Source organism: Nelumbo nucifera, chromosome 5, assembly GCF_055504915.1.
Source record: "Nelumbo nucifera cultivar China Antique chromosome 5, China Antique-T2T, whole genome shotgun sequence".
In the NCBI taxonomy this organism is placed as follows: Eukaryota; Viridiplantae; Streptophyta; class Magnoliopsida; order Proteales; family Nelumbonaceae; genus Nelumbo; species Nelumbo nucifera.
In genome coordinates this window covers 11,843,488-11,865,798 of record NC_142653.1, presented here as the reverse complement: position 1 = coordinate 11,865,798, position 22,311 = coordinate 11,843,488, and the positions used below count along the sequence as shown (strand labels likewise).

At 37.3% G+C, this 22,311-nt stretch overlaps 1 protein-coding gene across 8 annotated transcripts in view; it reads right to left on the bottom strand.

The window, feature by feature from the left end:
• NQR (ARP protein (REF)) overlaps positions 1-17,538 on the bottom strand; it is a 75,749-nt gene extending 58,211 nt beyond the window's left edge. For all 8 annotated transcript variants that reach the window (XR_016076468.1, XR_016076471.1, XR_016076469.1 and 5 more), the window contains exons 1-5: positions 17,383-17,538; positions 12,191-12,364; positions 11,421-11,602; positions 9,549-9,654; positions 9,266-9,342 (exon numbers count right to left, since the gene is read on the bottom strand). Coding sequence is in view for 1 of the 8 variants with exons in the window: in XM_010270907.3 (XP_010269209.1) it covers positions 9,266-9,342; positions 9,549-9,654; positions 11,421-11,602; positions 12,191-12,364; positions 17,383-17,437 (594 nt within the window). In the remaining 7 variants the exon portion in view is untranslated. The remainder of the gene's footprint in view (positions 1-9,265; positions 9,343-9,548; positions 9,655-11,420; positions 11,603-12,190; positions 12,365-17,382) is intronic.
• Positions 17,539-22,311: the final 4,773 nt, after the last annotated feature.

The window sequence follows — 22,311 nt, the reverse complement described above, 5'->3', positions numbered from 1 at the left end:
ATAACCAAGTAGTTCTCCTGAACCCACTCGGTATACATTGGGTCCTCCTTGGAAGGTTATTTCACATCTCCCAATAGGTAGCTAAGTTTTCCTCTTCCCCCAATAGCCATATGGTCGATTGGGCCCATTCTAAGTAATTGGATCCGTCAAATCTCACAATTGTAATCTGAAACGCAGTCTCAAACATGTTACCAGAACTGTTGTTCCCAAAAACACCTTCCCCCTGATTCTTGAACTCCATTCTTGGTTAAGAATCAGTAATTAAGAACTATTAGAGCTACTACAATAGAAAACAGCACTTAAATAACTGATCACAGTCAGAATTCTGTATGAGTTCAGTTCGGATCTGATCTGAAACCAATCGGCAGTTCAGAATGTAAGCAGTCCAATAAAGGTTCTCACCCCAAAACAGGCTTTCAAGCCAAAACAGGTCTAGAAACCACTTAGAAAACAATCTGTAATGCTGAAGTAGATTTAGGGTTTGATCGTAGGGTTAAGGAAACCTTTGTGAGAACATAAATAGTGCTCAGCCACACCTTCCAAATAGGTTCACAGTCAAATCTGGTCGTAGGGTTAATGACAAACCCTAAAAAAAATCAGAAAAACCTGATCGCCTCTGAGAAAATAAAGGAGAGTTCAGCCGCTCCTCCTAGATAGGTCCAACCTATCTTTGACTGACAACAATCTCAAGGAAAAATAAAAACTTACCCAGAAAACTCTGATCGCCACCTTCAATCTCGGCCTGAACCCTAATATTGATCCGTTTAACCTTCTTTGATTCTTCTTGATTACCAAAACACTCTCCAAGCCTCTACAAGCCTTCGGACAGCTGCTAAACCCTTTTGGTAACCTCCAAGAATCAGCCAACGAACAGTTCTTTGTAAGCTTCCAGCCCTAGGCAGTTCTCATGTGGTCGGCTGGACTAGACACACATGAGAAACCCTAGATAGGCTCTGATACCAAGTAGTCAATCAAGACTACAGTCAGTCTTGAATCCAAAAAGGTTTCGGATGGAGAAAAGAAGAAGAAGAAAAGAAGGAGAAAAGGAGGAGAAGCAGAAGTACACTAGGGTTTAGAAAGGAGAAGGACAGATTAGTTGAATATGCCGCCCCACTCTTAATATTTATATGTTATGTTCACTAATTGTAGAAAAAGGTAGAATTGCCATTAATGCTTACATGGCAAATAAAACAATAATAAGCTGAAATAACAAGCTGTCTGGAATAACTACCAACTAACACTGATATAACTAACAAAGATTATATGTGCTGTCATACAAACACAATGGGGACCACAGTCGTGGGACCCTCATCAGTGTTCTCTACAGGTTTGGGTGTAGGAACCTTTTGGGTCTAGGATTATTACCACAGCAAAATTAGATGGTACAAATTATTTAGAATGGACACAATCAGCCAAGATGGTTTTTGGTGCTCATGGGAAATTGGGATACACCATTGGGGACGAGAAGAAACCCAATACAGATTCCTCCTAACTAGTGCAGGAGAATTACATGGTAATGTCTGGGCTGTGTAATTCTATGTTACCTCCTCACATTGGTAAAAATTGGGCTAATATTGCAAAGGAGACTTGGGATGGAGTGACTAAGACCTACTCCTAGAAATAGAATGTAGCTAGAGTCTAACAGCTAAGGAATCGGGTGATTAATACAAAACAAGGAGATAGACCTCTTGTTATGTATTTCTCCATGTTGAAAACACTTTGGCAAGAGATAGATCACTTAGAGACTGTGGGGTTTGGGAGAGTACGAAGGATGCAACAACCTATCAAAAGTTGGTGGAGAAGAACAAAGTCTTTGAGTTCTTAGCTAAACTAAACCCTGAATTTGATATTGCTAGGCAACACATCCTTTCCAGAGAGAGTTTGAATCATTCTCAAGCCTATACCTTTGTGTTAAAAGAGGAGAACAGGAGGAATGTCATGTTGAGACAATCTGGGGGTTGACCAATCGGCTATGGTCAATACAGTCAAACCTAAGCCAAATGGAGATAGGGGGAGTAGTGAGATCAAGAGGGAGGATAAAAAGGACTTGGTTTGTGACTTCTACAAGAAGCTTAAGCGAGACACCTATTGGAAGCTCCATCCACATTTCATACTAATTTGGGTCAAGAACAAGCAAGGAAATGAAAATGTGTCAATTACTAGAGACTCTTTGGGACCTTTTACCCAAGCCAACTTGGAGTCCATTGCAATGGCAACAGTCATAACTGAATTGTAGAAGTATGAACAGCTTATGAGTAAGAAGGATTCGGTTGGTTCTAGTTCTTTAGGCAGGCAATAAAGTGCAGGAAATCTAGAAGCCAGTCACACTACTTTCTTTGCTCATACAGGTAGTTCATATGCGGTTGCAAATTATGCATCCACCTTAGGTAAAGAGGGACCTCCTTGGATTATAGACTCAGGAGCATCTGAGCACATAACCAATCTGTCTACCCTTTTTAGTTCTTACCAATTGTGTTTTGGTAGAGATAGAGTCTCTACAACAGATGGTTCTCATATTCCCATTGTTGGGAAAGGGGCAATTAGGGTGACTGATGGCATTACTTTGTCTTTTGGCTTATATGTTCCTAGGCTTCATACTAATCTTCTTTCTGTAAGTAGTCTAACAAAAAATTTGAATTGTTCAATGACTTTCCTTCCTAGTAATTGTGTTTTATAGGATCTGGAGTCAAAGAGGACGATTGGGAGTAGTCGTGAGGTGAATGGAGTCTACCTTCTAGATGAGATTCTGAGACATTCAAGCCACCATGTTAGTAGCAGCAGTAGTGGGTCAGAGTCAGTGAGTTAAATTATGCTCTGGCATAATCAGTTGTGTCATCTTTCTTTCAGTTCATTGAGATGTTTGTTTCCAAAGTTGTTTGAGTTTGGTCAGTTATCTAGTCTAGAGTGTGAAAATTGTCAATTGGGAAAGCATTGTAAGACATTCTTTTAAACCAAGTAATAAAAGAAGTTCTTCTACTTTTGATATTGTTCAAACTGATGTATGGGGACCTTATCATATTTCTCCCATGGGTGGTTACTGTTATTTTCTTTTGTTTGTGGATGATTATACTCAGTATTCTTGGATATATTTGACACGATCACATGATGAGGTATCTATTTTGGTGCAATAGTTCTACCAGATGGTTCCCACACAGTTTGGAGTGAGGACTAAGATTTCCATATCAAACAATGATAGATAATACTTTGAAAAGGATTTGGCCACATATTTTTTAGAGCATAGGGTGATTCATCAAAGTACTTGTGCTTATACACCGCAGTAGAATGAGGTAGAAAAGAGGAAAAATAGACACATTGTGGAGGTGGCAAGAAGTCTTAGGGTGTGTGTTTCAGTTCTTGTTCATTTTTCTCACAATCATGTACCTTCATGCATCCTAGGGTTTAAGGTGTCATTCAATCTTCATCATAAGAAGTTGGATCCTAAGGCCAAAAAATGTGTTTTTCTTCGGTATGTTGAAAACCAAAAGAGGTATAGTTGTTATGATTCAATGTCAGGGAATAGGTTTGCCACTATGGATGTTACCTTCTTTGAGTTTACATTCTTTTCCTTTGGTGGTTCTCCTTAGGGGGAGTGTTTTGGGGAGGAGAGTTCACAATCTATTCCTCTTCATGTTCCTTCAATCTGGTCCATCAGCTTCAATCCCACTACCTGATCCATTACAACCTGTCTCAAAGTTCTTTCAGCACCAACGCAAGAGGATTGACTCCATACATGCTCTAGTAGGAGAACCTGCACCGCTCTCCATCGGTCCATCTGAGATTCCAGGTTTGGTTGCTACAGCTCCAGGTATTTCTCTTGAGCTTGTTATTGACTCTGATCCCATTGATGATGTTTTTATACCTAGCACTGATGTTGCAGCTGATCTTGATCTTCCCATTGCACTCTACCAGAGAGAGAGAAAGTGTACAGCTCATTGCATTTCACACCATCTCTCTTATAGTGCCCTATCACCTTCCTGTTGTGCCTTCCTTTCTTCCCTAGATACTATGTCTATACCTAGGAATGTCAATGAGGCTCCCCAAACCTGAGTGAAGAACATCTATGCAAGAATAAATGGAGGCTTTGATTAAAAACCAGACATGGGAGATAGTTGATCTTCCTACAAACAAGGAGACAATTGGATGTAGATGGGTGTTCAATTCGAAGTACAAGGTTGATGACTCATGGTCCCGCGCGTAGGATCCTGTCACGGGTCGGCCCACGGTGCGAAAGCCCTGCTTTTCCTTGTGCCTTCCCTTGCGTGCAGACCCTATTGCGGCAATCGCGTGGGTGATTTGTCCAAGAGATCACCCGAACTCTCCTAATGGGTGATTTGTCCAAGAGATCACCTGAACTCTCCTTACTCTCTTTCTTGACTGCGAAAACTGAATGCTTTATTTCAATTCGTAGCTCCTTAAATAGGAGATTACAGAAGAGGATTCCTTGTTGGATTCGGCTAGGCTAGGGTAATCCAACTCAAACTAAAACTCCTAATTTCCTACTCAAACTAAAACTCATAACTCTTACTTAAGAAGATAAAATAAGATAAGGATAAGATAAGATAAGGGATAAGGGATAAGATAGGGATAAGGGATAAGGGATAAGATAAGCTGGCGGCGAGTTAGCTTGACGTGTCCAGATAAGGGTGGGCCCACCCCTATGAGCTGTCGTGTGGGCCCCGCTCTGCTGCTGCTGTCGGGTGCGTGCGCGCGGCTCATGGTGCCGCTGCCGCGCAGTGCGTGCGCAGCTCATGGTGCCGCTGCCGTGCGGTGCCGGGCATGTGCGCGGTGCGTGCTGCCGTGCGGTGCGCGCTGTTGCCTGGCGGTGCGTGCTGCGCACTATCGGCGGTGTGCTGCTGTGCGGCGCTGCCAGGCAGTGCCTACTGCTGTGTGTGCCTGCTGCCTATGACTGCGCCACAGTGCGCTGCCGGATGGTGTGACCATAACATTACACCCCTCCCGGACTACGAGCTTGTCCTCAAGCTCGTATTCCGGATACATGGCTTGGGACTCTGCGAATGGATCCCGTCACGGGTCGGCCCCGCTCTGCGTTGCCGGATGGGCCCACCCCTATGAGCTGTCATGTGGGCCCCACTCTGTTGCTGCTGTCGGGTGCGTGCGCGCGGCTCATGGTGCCGCTGCCGCGCGGTGCATGCACGCAGTGCGTGCGCGCGGCTCATGGTGCCGCTACCGTGCGGTGCCGGGCGTGTGCGTGCTGCCGTGCGGTGCCGGGCGTGTGCGTGCTGCCGTGCGGTGCGTGCTGCTGTGCGGCACTGCCAGGCGGTGCCTACTGCTGTGCGTGCTGCTGCCTATGACTACGCCGTAGTGCACTTCCGGATGGTGTGACCATAACATTACACCCCTCCCGGACTACGAGCTTGTCCTCAAGCTCGTATTCCGGATACATGGCTTGGGACTCTACGAATGGATCAAATGGCTGCACACTATTTCTCAGTCCACCAACAGTAAGAACAACAGGGACTGCCCCGTATCTCAGTGCATAAAGCTGGATTATTTGATGCAGACCCCAGCCACCTTCTTTAGTTTCCAGCTCCCAGGCGTAACCATGGCTTACAGTGGCTACACGCTCTGCTGCACTCAGTCCAGCCGCAAGGACATTGAAGTGTTCCCCACCTCCTGGATCATATAGTTTGAAGTAGTTTTGTGGAAGATCCACATAACAAAAATCGCATACTGGACCACGGCCCCGATGTGCTTTGTTGTGGATCACAGGAACGCATCGGGTATACTTACAGAAGAGAACCTCAAGAGCAGCCTTACAGAAGCGAACCATGCGTTTTAAAATATCCCCTCGGCCTCCCCCATATGTATTTTCCTCAATATTGCGGAACATAGAGCTGTCTATGAACACAAAATCCATGCCATCAATATAAGCTTGAGAGGAAGTTACCTCTATATCCTGCCTCTCCACCTTACATCTCTTGCGCACTCCTTTTTCTTGGATTTCTGCATAGTTACCATACTGTGGTGCCGCAACCATAACTCTATGTCCACGCCGAGCCAAGGCCTTCAGTAAAGCCCCAGCAACATCGCCAAGCCCACCTGTCTTCTTCAAAGGAGCGCATTCTGCAGGTTCTACTATAATGTTCGTGACATTGTCCCCGGCCAAAGGAGGAGACTTTACAGTTTCATCCTCCATGCGCTGATCCTTGGAAATAACTGCGGCTGTAGGGGCAGCGATCTGTTGTTCGCTGGATGCCTCTGCCCAATCCGGACGGCGTCTGTTGGTGTTGGCGATTCCCTCAGAACTCATTTCTTTGTTGGGGAGGAATGCTTCCAGCAGGCGTCGCATCTCCCGGACGTCTTCCCTAACTTCACGAACCTCCATGCTGGTTTCTGCTAGCCTATGTTCCAGTTCGTTGACCTTGATTGATAGCTGCTCCATATCGCCCGTGACGTTTGGCTCTGATACCAAATTGTTATGGTCCCGCGCGTAGAATCCCGTCACGGGTCGGCCCACGGTGCGAAAGCCCTGCTTTTCCTTGCGCCTTCCCTTGCGTGCAAACCCTATTGCGGCAATCGCGTGGGTGATTTGTCCAAGAGATCACCCGAACTCTCCTAATGGGTGATTTGTCCAAGAGATCACCTGAACTCTCCTTACTCTCTTTCTTGACTGCGAAAACTGAATGCTTTATTTCAATTCGTAGCTCCTTAAATAGGAGATTACAGAAGAGAATTCCTTGTTGGATTCGGCTAGGCTAGGGTAATCCAACTCAAACTAAAACTCCTAATTTCCTACTCAAACTAAAACTCATAACTCTTACTTAAGAAGATAAAATAAGATAAGATAAGGGATAAGGGATAAGATAGGGATAAGGGATAAGGGATAAGATAAGTTGGCGGCGAGTTGGCTTGACGTGTCCAGATAAGGGTGGGCCCACCCCTATGAGCTGTCGTGTGGGCCCCGCTCTGCTGCTGCTGCCGGGTGAGGTTGGTTACAAAAGGGTATACACAGACCTATGGTATAGATTATCTGGAGACCTTTGCACCAATAGCTAAGATGAGCTCAATTTGGATCCTCTTGTCTCTAGCAGCTACTTACTCGCGGTTGTTCTTCCAGTTTGATGTTAAAAACTCATTCCTTAGTGGTGATTTGTAGGAGGAGGTACGCATGGACCTTCCAATTGGCTTTTTATGAGAATGTTGGTGAAGGAAAAGCTTGCAAACTGAAAAAGACACTATATGGATTGAAACAGTCACCTAGGGCATGGTTTGACAGCTTTAGGGGGGCATTTTCCATTTTGGATGCACACAGATCCAGTCAAATCACACTCTCTTTGTAAAGAGGAGAGAAGCACTTGTGGCGGTACTGATTGTGTATGTGGATGATATAGTTGTTGAAAGGAATGATCTGAGGGAGATTAATGCACTCAAGAAGTCAATACAACAAAAATTTGAGATTAAGGATCTAAGTGAACTAAAATATTTTATGGGGATTAAGGTTGCAAGATCCAAGCATGGGCTATTCATCTCTTAGAGGAAGTATGTGTTGGACCTACTACAAGAAACTGGGAAGCTAAGAGTTAAACTAGCTAATACTCCTATTGATCCAAACTACAGGATTAATGCTTTGAATGGTGAGTTGGTTAAGGATGTGGGGAGACATTAGAGGATGATAGGATAGCTACTATATTTATGTATGACACACCTAGATATTTCCTATGTTGTGAGTGTTGTGAGTCAATATATGCATGCTCCTCTTCAGCACCGAGAAGCCATTGATAGGATACTTGCATACCTAAAGAAGCATCCTAGCAGAGGAATTTTATTCTCAGATCATGGGAATTTGAAACTAGAGTCCTATACAAATGCAGATTGGGCAAGTTGTATAGATGACAGGAGATCTACATCAGGGGCATGCACCTTTGTGGGAGGAAATCTGGTTTCATGGAAGAGTGAAAAACTGCTAGTGGTGGCAAGGTCAAGTGCAAAGGATGAACATAGATCTATGGCCCATTGTGTTTCAGAATTACTTTGGGTTAGATCCTTGATGAGTGAGATTGGGATAGATGAAGAGGAACCCATGATGTTATATTGTGACAACCAAGTTGCAATCAATATTGCCCACAATCCAGTTCAGCATGACAGAACAAAACACATTGAGGTTGATAGACACTTCATAAGAGAAAAGGTGACAGCCGAAGAAGTCTACATACCTTATGTCTCCTCTAAGTTATAGTTAGTTGATGTCTTCACCATAGGGGATACAAAGAACAAGCTTGAACATGACCTACGCAAGTTGGGAATGTGTGACATTTACTCCCAACTTGAGGGGGAGTATTAAGGATTTTGTGCAGACTTCTGCAAATGTTTTAGTTAATTTTGTTAATTATTTGTTTAGAAAGGAAGTGGGGACCACAGAACACTTGTTGAGACCCTTTGGAGTGATGTTTTTAAGTTTTTTATGCAGTTTTTGTGTTAGTCGCCCTATAAGGGCATATTAGTCATTGTACTCTCTTTTTTAATTAAAGTACAAATACTAATGGAGAGGACGGCCAGATCTGATTGGCTCTCTCTTTCTTTCTCAACTTCTTCTCTTCTCTTCTCTTTCTCTTCTTCCACAAGAAATACTTCTTTTCTTTTCTTCTTTACACGTCTTTTGATTCAGCAGATTTCTACTAAGTGTAATCTCTATTTTATCCTTTGCTTTATAACCTTTTATGTTTCTCAATAATTTTTTATTTTGTTATAAAAAAAAAAAGTTCTTTGTTTAATGTGTCTAGATGGAATATGTTTCCCTCTTGCTTTTTTCCCTCTTCAATCATTGAAGTAAATCTCTTAGTGAAATGATAAAGACCAAAGTTACAACCAGAAAGCACAAAAAATAGAGGTAGACAACAAAATAAGAACTAGTGAAGAAAGTCAGATGCAATCAAGTGTATTGGTATGACAGGCCCCATAACATGATAAAACCTGTTTGAACCATTCAGACTAGCATCAAAGATCCAAGAAGGAATTGGCAAGGGCTGTTTATGTACTAATTATCCAATATAAGCATGTTATATACTAACTTAATACAAGAAATCACGATTGTAACTTCAATATACTGACAAGAGCACAGAAGAATTAGCATTCTCATGTAATCATGTTGAAGGTCTGAACAAAGTGCAGAATTGTAACACTTTCAAAAGAGTTAAAATATTTATTAGATTGGATTCTGTTAAAAACGCTCATCAGGAATTGAAAAAAAAAACATTTTCCTTCTGTTAGTTGGAAATAATTATAATCATTCAAACTTAACTATTACCTCAGGGCAAAGCACATTGATACGAATTCCTTGACGCTTGTATGGAGCAAGTGATCTAGTAAATAAAACCACACCACCTGTGAAAGTGTAATCTCATGAGACTAGAAACCAAAGCAAATCTCATTTAAAAAAAGGATCTTTGTATTGTTCTTTGTGTTTTGCAGCATACAGGTCAAGCAATTTAGGCAGCATTTGCATCAAAAAAAGTACAAGAAAAATTGACAAAAAAACTTTGAGATTAAGGGGAAAGAAAAGCCAGTGGTAGAAAGAGAAAGAAACAAACCTTTGGACCCAGAGTATATAGGGTCACCATACATAGGATAAAGACCTGAAGCAGATCCCATATTTATAATAACACCAGGCTTTTGTGCAGTTTGCATGGTTTGAATCTGTTGACAAAGTGACATGGCAACCACCACATAACCTTCCCGTATTTAGACAATGCAAAACTTAAAATAACAAAATAAATGAGCATTCTAAACATCACCCTAATTTTTTTGAGATTCAAAATGAAAGCTGAAATTAACAGATCAGAAAACCTAGACATTGAAGAATATGAAGCCCAGAAACCTAACTTTCTTAGGGAGAGTTAAGAGAGCTTATCTCTCCCTTCTCTGGTTGTCTTGTATACTTTCTTTATTAACCTTTAATGAAATTTCAGCTATTGATCACAAAAAAAAAAAATATGAAGCCCAGAAGCTGCACACTAACCATAAAATTGATGGCTAAAACCAAATTACAATATATCACAAAGCACTAATGGAAAACTTTTTTGTTTTTATGTAGTCAAAAGTATTTCTTATACATCTTCAAAAGAAACCTAACTAATGCTTAGAGTCTATTAAACTTTATATGCTAACTTTTTTCACTTTCCCTAGCATCTCAGTCAATTTCATCTTTGCATTTATTAGTTAGATGATACTAATATAGATGATGAAATTCTCCAATTTCAAGAACTACTCCATAGCCTCTGTAACCTTTTCTAGTAGCACTAATTCATGGGACCATGGCCTTCATAGAGACTTATTTATTTTGAAATTCCAGAACTCAGTTCGCTACTAGAATTGTTTGATGGAAAACTTTTTTGTTTTTATGTAGTCAAAAGTATTTCTTATACATCTTCAAAAGAAACCTAACTAATGCTTAGAGTCTATTAAACTTTATATGCTAAGTTTTTTCACTTTCCCTAGCATCTCAGTCAATTTCATCTTTGCATTTATTAGTTAGATGATACTAATATAGATGATGAAATTCTCCAATTTCAAGAACTACTCCATAGCCTCCTTTGTAACCTTTTCTAGTAGCACTAATTCATGGGACCATGGCCTTCATAGAGACTTATTTATTTTGAAATTCCAGAACTCAGTTCGCTACTAGAATTGTTTGATGGTGTTTATTGGACCCTAGTGTGAGTGCTAAGAGAATCTAGACTATTGTTAACCTAGGAAAGTTCTCCTGTGCCTCTTTTTTCAATGCTATTTCCCTTTCAGACCACTCTCAAACCTTTTTTCCGGCGAAGGCAATATAGTTTGTACTTCCCTCATTTTTATCCTATCAACCTCCCCTACCATTGATTTCCCCACTCCATGGTGGCAACATGATCTGCATTTCATTATTTACCATCAGAATAAGTTTTTCTCCAGTTTTTCAATAGCCACACACTCCCATACAAACAGGCAAATCTTAATACTCATACTTTAGAAGCACCTTCCACTATCTTATATCTTATCTCCATCTCTCAATCTCTCTTCCGCCCTCAAGTTACAGTTTGGTAAAATTAGCCCCTTTGTCCTCCATCATATATACATTATCTATGACAGACTGGATCTTTTGTATATTATATATACATTTAAGAATAACATGACAATTACTGTTATTAAAGGTTGCAAGAAATGGAATAATGGAAAACAAGTAGAATAGCATTACATATCACTGCTCAAAAATATGGAAAGTATTCCACAACAGCCAAGGGAGCATAATGGCTATCTTTTCTAGGCCTATATGTCATAGCAATTCAACAAGGGAACTATTGGCTGTTTTGAAAAGGCCTGAAATTGGCAAAACACATTATTACAAAAACCTATTGGTTGGAGGGGATCTTGGAGCATCTATAGAATTAAGTAAACTAGGAAAGTCAAGTTTGATTTATGCATACCGCAAGGCGAGTGCAATCAATAACTCCTATCAGGTTTACATGTATAGTATGTCTCCATGAACCAGTGCCATCAGTTTTATCTTTATGGAAGGGTAAAGGATTGCTTATTCCAGCAGAGTTGATGCAGATATCCAGCCCTCCATATGTTTCCAAATGCTTCTCAAAAGCAGCAGCTGTCTCTCCTATTCATAATGGTAAGGTCAATTAGCTATTTTAAAGGCATCACCTAATATCATATTAAACTCAGCATCCTCCACACACACACACACAAAGAAACATAAACCCATTGTATCATCTTAGAAACAAAACCAATAAAAAAGGGATTTAGGAGAAACTAAATTAAAGAAACAAAGTTTTAGAGGAAGAGGATGAGAAACTAAATTACATAGTTTCAAACCTATTTTTCTTTGCCATGCATGTAAGACAGTAAGAAATTTCTTGAAGCATGTTTCATCTGAAAATTCATACCCAAGCAAACAGCATGCCCCAAAATCCATTCATCAAACCTATTTTGTGGAGGAACACCAAATTTTTTATGGGATTTTAAGAGCCAACAAGTTAATTGACTCATTAATTAAGAGTGGCCAAGCTTGAGTGATCTGCAAGGTGGATATGGAAAAGGCATTTGACCACCTCAATTGGAGGTTTCTTAGTTACATGTTGAAGTAAGTCAGCAGTGATTACCAAAGTCAACAACCCAAATGAACTCATTAATGCTAAATGTAATATCAAGACCACTAACAGTACATGAAACATAACAATTAACTTACTAGTATTAGTCACATCACACCTAATGAACATAGCTGAAGGAAATTCTAGCTTGGGATGGAACTTGGCATTCTCTTTTGCAACCAATGAAGCAACTTCTTTTCCCTTTTCTTCAGATAAATCTGCAACTGTCACAAAAATGCCTTCCTTTCCAAGAGCCAAGCAAAGTGCCTTACCTATATATCATCACCACCATATGATAAGACACTAATGCAAGTATGCACATATACAAAAAATGCCTTCCTTTCCAAAAGCCAAGTTAACTGTTTTGCTTATATACCATATTACCATCAACACCATACAATAAGATACTAATGCAAGTATGCATCTATACAAAATTAATGACAATGAAAACTAAAGGATGCAGCAAATGGAAACAAATGAAAGTTAAATAAAATTCATGCTTACTGATCTAGAAAAAAATTAATGACAATTAAACAGTCACAATGCATTTGTAAGGTGTTTGAAAGGAAATAAAAAATGAATATAGCAAATTGGAAGTTGCTTCAATCATGAATAAGGATAAATTAAGAAAAACAATAGAAAACCAACTCCAATTCATGAAAAGAAAATTAGTGTAAATTTTTCTTAACTAGTGTACATTTTTTGTTGGTAACATAAGAAATTTTGATTGGTAAGATATGTACTTTTTTATTGATAACTGCAGTTTTTATTCATGGAAGTTAATAATGTTTTGATTTTTCAAGAAAGCAGCAGAAAATTAACAAGGTTGAAAGCGACGGTTAAGGTAAAACAAAAAAAAATTAAAAAGGCTGATCAGGGTGCTCTCTTTTTTTTTCTCTTTTATTATCAACAACAGTGAAAATTTTTATTGAATATGCGTTAAAGAATGAATTATCTGCATCAGATAGCTTGGGACTCAAATATGTTAGGCTAGGCAGTGCTACTACAGATTACATCATTCACTATGAAATGTTTTCCCAAAAGAGTTCAGTTCACCCCTTATTTGGCAAACAAATCAGCAAAACAGTTTGCAAATCTTGGGACCCTTATGTTTGAACATCTTAGTTCCCTCAATTAGATTGGTTACCTCCCTCATGAAGTGCCTATTTTGCCTTCAGATCTGGTTATGGTTTTTTAACCAACCAACTACAAAGTGGGAATCCCCTTCCACCACCACATTCCTTTGATTAAGGAATCTGCCCAGTCTTAACCCCACAAGACCGTTAATAGTTCTGCTCTTGTTGAGTCCCCCACGCCAATGGAACCTGAGTAGATAGAAGAATAGCCCCATCACTGTTTCTGAAAATTCCTACACCAGAATTTTCTACATTATCCATGCTGCATCCATTAAAGTTGAGTTTGGTGTGGTCTAAAGCTGGAGGACTCCAATCCATCTTTGCTATTGGTCTGGCTGTGGTTGAACTTCTTCTTTTTTTTTCTTTTATTGATATGGGTGAGGATGAATATGCCACTTGCTACAATCCCCTAAGGTATCATCTATAGAGAAAGGGTCAACAATTTCTAGGGTTTCTAACCAATGCACTACTTTGATTAACATGTTAGCAACAACAGCTTCCCCTGATGGTTCTCTTTCATAAAAATTGTGTGTACATCTTTCTTCCCATATGGAACAAAGTACCGCTGTCCTTGTGCACCTTCCCATAATCTTCCCTCTCTTTTTGAAAAGCAGGGACTTAAATAGGCTTTCTACATCATCAGGGGGGTCCTCCAACAACCAAAGAGAGAAAAGACGGACTCCCAAATGCTAGTTCCAAACAGGCAGGAGATCAGTATGTGATGAGTACATTTACAGCTTGGATTGCAAAGAAAGCACATATGAGATGAAAGACACCAATTAGGAATTCATTTAGTAATCTCTCACAGTCACGCATACACCTCCTAACAAAAGGCCCTAATTTTTGGCAAGATCAGCCCATTCCAAATAGACTTTATTGGAAATGCCTACAAAGGGGAGGGGGCCAGAAAGCACTTTAAAAGAGGAAGCACAAGTAAAGAGGCCTGGTGGAGTTGTAGTCCAAATACAACAGTTAGGTTTAGGGGAATTGCAGGACAAAATCACTAAATTAATAGCCTCCATTATCTCAAAATATATTATACATCTTCTGAACCCAAATCCCAAGAAAAATCCCTTTCAAATCTTGTAGCACAATGAGGTATAAGTTAACACTTATAAGAAGAGGTGAACTATATACCTAGGAGACAATCTTTTGAAGGTCCTAGGATCTAATTTTATTCCTGAATCAAACATCATATTGAATATATTATAAGAACATAGGAAGCAAACCTTAAATAATTTTACAAAGAGAGGTAATTGAGGATCTTGTAGCCACTCTAGCATCCCATGGATGTTGCAATCACATTGTACCAAATTTTATCTACATCCTAAGAAAATAACCAAAGCCATCGTCCCAACGAAGCTTTGTTCCTTTCAACAATTTTACCCACACCTAGACCTCCCTCCTCCTTACTTTTTCTTACTATGACCCAATTTATAAGTGATCCCTTTTGGTTTTCCCAGATTCGCATAGGAAGCCTCTCATGATTTTCTGTAGCCCTTTTGAAATCTGCACTCTTGAACATTGACAAGTAATAAATAGGGAAGTTAGTCAAAGTTAGCTTTATTAATGTAATGCTACCAATGAATGATATGTAGCTTTTCTTCCAAAGAGGTCATCTTTTTAGTGAATCCACCCACCACAAGGTTCCATAAGTTATTCAGTCTAAGATTTCCCCCTAAGGGAAGACCTAGATATTTCATAGGCCAACAAAACACTGAACATTCTAATAGGGCAGCAAGTTTCTCTACCTCCACCTCACCAATATTGAAGCCCACAATTCAACTCTTTTCTAAGTTAATTCTCAGGTTTGATATTCTTTTATAGCAACTAATCAGGAGATATAAGTTTCTTGCCCTCATTTCCCCTTCATCTTCATAAAATAGGATGACATCATCTGCTAATAGCAAATGTGTCACCACAATTTCCCCTGCCTATTCTCCAACCCTTAGCTAGACAGCATCTTTCTGCCCTTGAGATTAATTGACTAAAAATACTCATAATGAGGGTGAAGAGAAAGGAAGATTGAGGATAACCTTGCTTTAATCATCTCTTGGTTGGAAAAAAGAAGTCTTTCACCATCCCATTTACTAAATCAAATACTAAAATTTAAGCAACCCTTGATCCACTTTTGCCAATTAGCCCTAAATCGAAAACTCTCTAATATTTCTCCAAAAAATGACAAATACACAGTCATATGTGTTTTCCCATTGGCTATTAGGATTTGGTCTGTGATTTGCAGCCCTAGATAAAAGCCATTGGAACTGTGAGATGATTGATGGAACATCTTACAACCTTAAGGCAAGCACCTTGGTTATGATTTTATAAAAACTTCCCACCAAACTGATTGGCCTATAGTCTCTTGGATGGCTTGGCATTTGGTGTATTTGGAATAAGGGTTATAGAAGTTGCATTCACTCCAGGATTAATCATTCCTCTGTCATGGAACCCAAGAATACCTCCATTACACCACCCTTCAGAATCTTCCAACATTCTCGGAAAAAAGCAATTAGGTCTTCAAGGTTTAACCTTTTTTCTTTTAGTTTAACACTTGAAGTTTTCCAAAGAGATAGTTCTATACAAGGATGGGTCAATTGGTACTTGATAAATACTTGTGTTATAAGTAAAAGAGTGGAGAGAGAATCCTGTAAATTCACTACATTATAAATTTGTTACACCCTACAAATGCTTTCTACTTTGTATCATAAACAACAATAAAACATGATCAATGATCCAAAAGATAATTAATGCTCATAGAATAGCATGTATAGTGGGGTGAGCTTGCCTATAATCATGAACAATTAAAAGGGAAAAAAAGATTGAAAGAAAGAGATAAAGATTATACAACGCTTGGTCAAAAAAAAAGACTAAACTACAGGGATTTAAATGGGACATATAAAGCTAATAGCAGGTGGATTGAGAAAGGTGGATTAAGATAAAACTACAGGGATTTAAATGGAAAGAAGAAGGTTTGGAGTTTTCAAAGAAAGGCATGGAATAATCCCCTTTATATAGCAGAACAACGACTACCCTCTTTTAGTAATATGCTAATACCATTCCACTAAAACCATCACAAAAGATTAAACTTATATGAAAGAGAATGAGAAGAAGATGAATCTAGGAGACAACATAGTGCCTAATCACCATAAAATATGCTAGTCTATAATGTTTGCAACCATGACATCCAGAGAAGTGTTTTACTTCCTACCAAGTTAAGTAATCGCATTTTTTGCTTTTTCCATTTATCAGTAACAATGGGATTTTATTAATAATAATGAACATGTATAAGAGTCAAGGGACAAAAAGAAAAGGCATAAGTGAATAGAAGGACAACATTCCTAAACAAGCTAATAATGATAATCTGCCGACTCCAAAGTGAATAGAAGGATAACATTCCTAAACATAGGTGAATAGAAGGATAACATTCCTAAACAAGCTAATAATGGCAGTCTGATGACTCTAAGTTGGATTTGGAATTTAGATAATACTTATTTTTTCCACTTATGGTACATATTTTTGCTTTATATTTAATTTTATGAATTTATTTCAACCTTAGATGAACGCACTGATATTTTAATCAGATCAGATATGTATCAAATAGCCAGATACATAAACAAATCGAATTTGTGTCTATATTTTATATCCATCTGCTTTCCAATCTCTCGGGCTCTTAGTTGATCAGATTCAGACAGTTTACATATGCACCATATTTGAAAATAACAGACTAGTACAAATTCAGTACAATAGTCTCTTGGTTCGAAATTGAACTGTGTAACCATGAAACTGCAGACCTTTTCACGATGTTACAGTCCTTAGTCTAAAAAAGGTCAAATCCCTGATTTAGTACCACAGATAAGATGGTAAGCTCCCAAATTTAAGCGTTTAAACAAGTCTTTCCGCGCCAAACAACAGTTATTATACATGATGACCAAAGCACCAAAGCATATGTGTCAACTGTTTTCAGCACAGAGCTGACGGAATAATGATTCAAAAACCAATTTTATTGGGATGATCGTAATCTGTTACTATAAGAATTTGACTCTGTATCTGAACATTTTCTGTCAATTGGAGGCATATAGATATGGCGTATAGCTTAAGGAAAATATATCTTTTTATAATCAAGATAATCAGAATGAAAGAGCTGAATAATTTACCGATTCCTGAGCCTCCCCCGGTTACAAGAGCCGATAAACCTGGTTTTAGTTCCATCTCTTCGACCTGGGATCTAACAACTTTTCCTTTTCGACAAACGGGCTATAACGATGGTGCAGAAAATAGAAATTAGAAAGGAAGAAGGGAACTCGTATTTGAGCGGTGGTCGTTATAGTTCCGATACGGATATCGGTATCTCGTATTAGACAGTTCCGATACGGATACGGTTGGGAACAAGGGAGGAAAGATATGAAAATGTTTTAATATATTAGGAAAATGCATACAAATCAATAAATATGTTAATAATACTAAATCTAAAGCTGTGTTAAGTATAAATGAGATATAAATACATGAAAAATGTATACTTGTTATATGAAGACAAACATTATAATCAACAATACTGGGACTTTGGGAGATGTATATATCATACAATAATTTTCACAACATTTCAGTTTTTTATAATTATATTTTTCAATTTTTGTTATTTTTTTTGGGAAATTTATATTTAGTATTTTTATATAAATAACCTCTATTTTTTAAATAATAAATATATTTTATTTTTAACACACAATTGTTTATTTTACACATAATTTTAAAATAAAACATATAAATCATTTAAGGTGGATAAAATAAATTATTTTTATAATTTTCAATTTTTATTAATTTTTTGGGAAATTAACTCTTAAATTGTTTAGTTCAGTTTTTATAATTATAATTTACAATTTTTATTAAATTTCGAGCTTGGGCCTGAATTTTGTGTTCAGACCCGGCTTGGGCCCGGCCCCAATTTAGGCCCGCAAATTTTAGAGTCGGCTTGGACTTAATACTTCGAGCCTAGCTCGGCCCGCATATATTTAAACTTATATATTTTGTGTATAATGTATACATATGTATACATGTTATTTTACATTAGATTATACATTTTATATATAAATATTATAACATGACATGTATAATTTAGATTATATGTAATATTTTATATTATATAATGTATAAAATAAGTTTATAAGAATTAATGTTATGCCATTTAATATAAAATATTATAGATATATAATGTTATATATATGAAAGACATTGGCCCAAAATCAGGCCTAAGCCCGTGTAGACCTAGGATAGGGCTTATGTTTCAGGCTCGAAACCCCGGGCTGGGCCAGGCCCGGGCCTAAGCTATAGCCCTTACCATAAGTGCAAAGCCCGGCCCGGCCCATGATACCCCTAATCTAGACCCCAAGTTTTAAATTAATCCCCTTCTTTGACCCCAATCCTTGTCGAGAAAAAAAGTGGCATGCATCCCCACCCCCCCAATGGAGACGAATTCTCCATCAGGGACCCGAATCCCCAAATTTTTAATTAAAAGTTTGTTTTCATAAAGGTATTTATTTAAAATAAATGAAACTAAATTTGCAAAAATTATTTCAAATATCTTTTGATATATATATTATAAATAACACAAATAATATTTATATTATTTAATATAATATGCATACACATATATCTAATGTATATAATCAGGGTCACGGCGGGGTGTGGACTTGACTCTCCATCCTCCAACTGGATATTTCTATTAATCCCCACCCTATCTAATCATGTGGGATGTTGCAGTTTTACATAACTTAAAAAAGAAAAAAAAAAACACCTGCTAAATATAGCCGTTTTTAAATATAAGGGTGAAGGAGATAATCATTTTGAGTCCATATTGACCCGTTTAGCAACTAACAAGGAGGGTTAACCCAACTAATTAATACATCTATCTATATGGTTATATGCATTATTCCATTTCAGGTTAATATTTACTTGTTTAAAGACAAATGAGGATCATCCCAATTACCATCACAAGTGACCTTTTTGACTATTTTCAAGTATTAAACTACTTAGTTAATTAATGATAACATAATTAAGTTATTAATTACATAATTTTCAATTAGTTAAATTTGAAAATAAATAATTTTTAATTCGATTTATTTCATTGACCTACTTAAAGTCAATATCTAAATTAATTAACATCACTACTTTAATTAAATTAAATTAGTTAACCAAGATTAATTAATTAGTTATTAGTTAACTTTGTCTACACCTAACCTTCTCATGGTTATTTAATCAATTACTTATATTTAATTAACTTATTTTATTAATTAAAGTATGAAATTATTAATTAAGTTTTTTAAATTACATTAACTAGCTTAAAAAATTTAGTTAACTTAGAAAATGATTATATAATTAAAAAGAATAATAATTAGATAATAAGATAATTATACAATTAGTCAACTATTTCTAACTCAATTACTGAAGCTTATTCAATTAGTTAATTAACTAAGTTAATAATGTAATAAAAATTATAGATAAAAAATCATGCGAATTAATACATGTTTATTGATACAAGACTTTATTTAAAATTATGACTTAATTACAACTTATAACTTAATTACAAGTTTTATTTAAAAATAAAGTAATACAAATTAATACATGTTTTGTTAATAAAACAACAAAAAAGTAGGAAAGTTTTTGTTTCAAGATTAAATATTATATGATTTGATATCTATTTAAATTTCATTTAAAAATTAAAATGATACTAAAATTTGTTTATGAAATTAAAAAAATATTAGTTTTAAATTTACATATTATTATTTTTAATATCATAATCCATTTAAAAATAACAAAAATAATACTAAATAAAATTTTAGTAAAAATTAAAATAATTTAGTAAAAATAAAAATTAATGCAATTAGGAGTGTCAAAATGCTCTTTATTTGGTTGCAACTTGGGTGGGTTAGGTCGGATTGAGGGCCAACTCAAGCCCAACCCGAGCTTAACCCAACATCTCGGGCTAGGCTTGGGCTTTAGGTGTGTTGAGCTTTATAGCCCAATTTTCTAGTAGAACATAAAATGTTGGGCCGATTCAAATTAGATCAGGTCAGGCTTGGGCTACTCAAGGATTCAACCTAAGCCCAACCTATGCAAAAGCTTTGGTCGAGCCGATTGGGCTTGGGTTGGGCCCACCCAAATTGCACTCCCTAGCCTTTTGCCTCGAATCATTTTAACAAAATTCATACAGGTCGCCACCAATAATTCACAAAAATACAACGATAAATCATTTAGGCCCCATTTGGTTCACAGGTATAGGGGTCTGGAAGCGGAATTGGATTGCGTTAATTCCGATTCCAACTATTTAGTTGGGCAGAATCAGAATCACATTCCCATTCATGTTGGAATGGCATTCTCCCATTGAGGGAATGGCCATTCCCTGTCCCTCCCTTGGTAATAAAATCTTATTATTGTTGATTCTAATTCCCATTCCCATTTTTATCTGAACCAAACAGATTGGACATAGAACATTCTGATTCCAATTCCAAAGAATTTTGACTCCGATTCCAACTGCAAACCAAATGTACGCTTAATACATCAACTTCAGCTATTACTAACTATTACTAGACAACATGGAAAGGAATGAGAATATTATGGGTTTGATATGGCCAACAGGCCAAATATCGACTACCAATATAAGGGCGCCACATGGCCCGAGCCAAGGGCAACGTGGAAAATTCATAGACATAATTGATGAAGAGCGCTGAACTAGAAAGTAGAAACATATGTGCATCTATTATGAAAATTGACGACCGAGTAAAGAGGCTGTTTCAGATAAGAATCAAGAGTTGATCAAGGACTGTCGCTCCTCCATCTGGGGACCCCTCCTTTATAGAAGGGCAAAAAACCCAATATGAAACATGAGGATACATCATATTACCCACTTTGCTACTATTCTAGTTTGGCCTTATGATCTTTGTGCATTTTCATCGTCTATCTTGAGTATCAGAGATTCCACCCAAGTAATCAGGGTAATCGGGTAAAGGACTTAGGGTCTCTGAGAAATTTTCTGTGAAGACAGGTCACAGGTTGCCGGAACTTTAGTTTTTTTGTTTTATTATTATCATCTCATTGTTACAAATTTGAGTAGTAGCAGATCTGTTTTGTTTTTCCTTTTTTTTTATATATTTGATTTAAAACATCATATAAATTTGTTTTCGTCTTTTTTGGAAATGATATAAATGGAGTATAAATTCCGATTTAGGGTAAATTTACATTCTGATTTACTTTTGCCTGTATTTGACAACATTACATTTATGCATTGACAAATGACATGTATATTTACATTGATAATAATATGTAAAAGTGCATTAATAAAAATAAAATAAATTTGCATTCAAGTGGACTTTTGATTAAAAAAAAAATATATGCTTTATTAGAATTCATGTTTGCATCCATTACATTTAACACCACATAAACCTTGCACTTAATTTAGAACGTATGAGAGGATGTGGCACTGACCAAAAATGAATAGTTGAGCAAATTTAATGTAGCCTACCCCATTCCCATGCAATTGGGACAAAGCTAGGTTTAGTTGAGAATAAAAAAAGGTAATTATATTGGCCAAGGTAAACGCTCACAATAAAAACCTTCACAAATCTCACTAGTGTTTAATAATTAAGGAAAAATTCCAGATTAATACCCTGTATTTTGGGTCTAGTGTCATTTTAGTCTCAGAACATTAGAACTTGCTAATCCAGTACTCAAACTTTAAAAGCTTACCAATTTAATACCCATCAGTTATATATATATATATATATATATATATATATATATTAGGTGACATCATGTATAATTTAAAATTTTTGAAAATATCAAAATTACCCTTTGAAATAAAACACCTTCATCTGAAAAAGAGGTGCAAAACAAAAAACTAATGGCGTCTATAGATGAACGGTAGGCACATCCATGGCCTCTCTTCTAGTCAACCGTGTTTCACACTTCTTCCCTCAAGTTTCCTCATGAAACAACAAAACCCCGAAAGGATTCTCTCCTAACTTCGATGCTTTGAAAACCCTGAAGGCTAGGAGCAGCACTGGTTCCAAGCTCTTAAAGGTCAGGGCGGATGT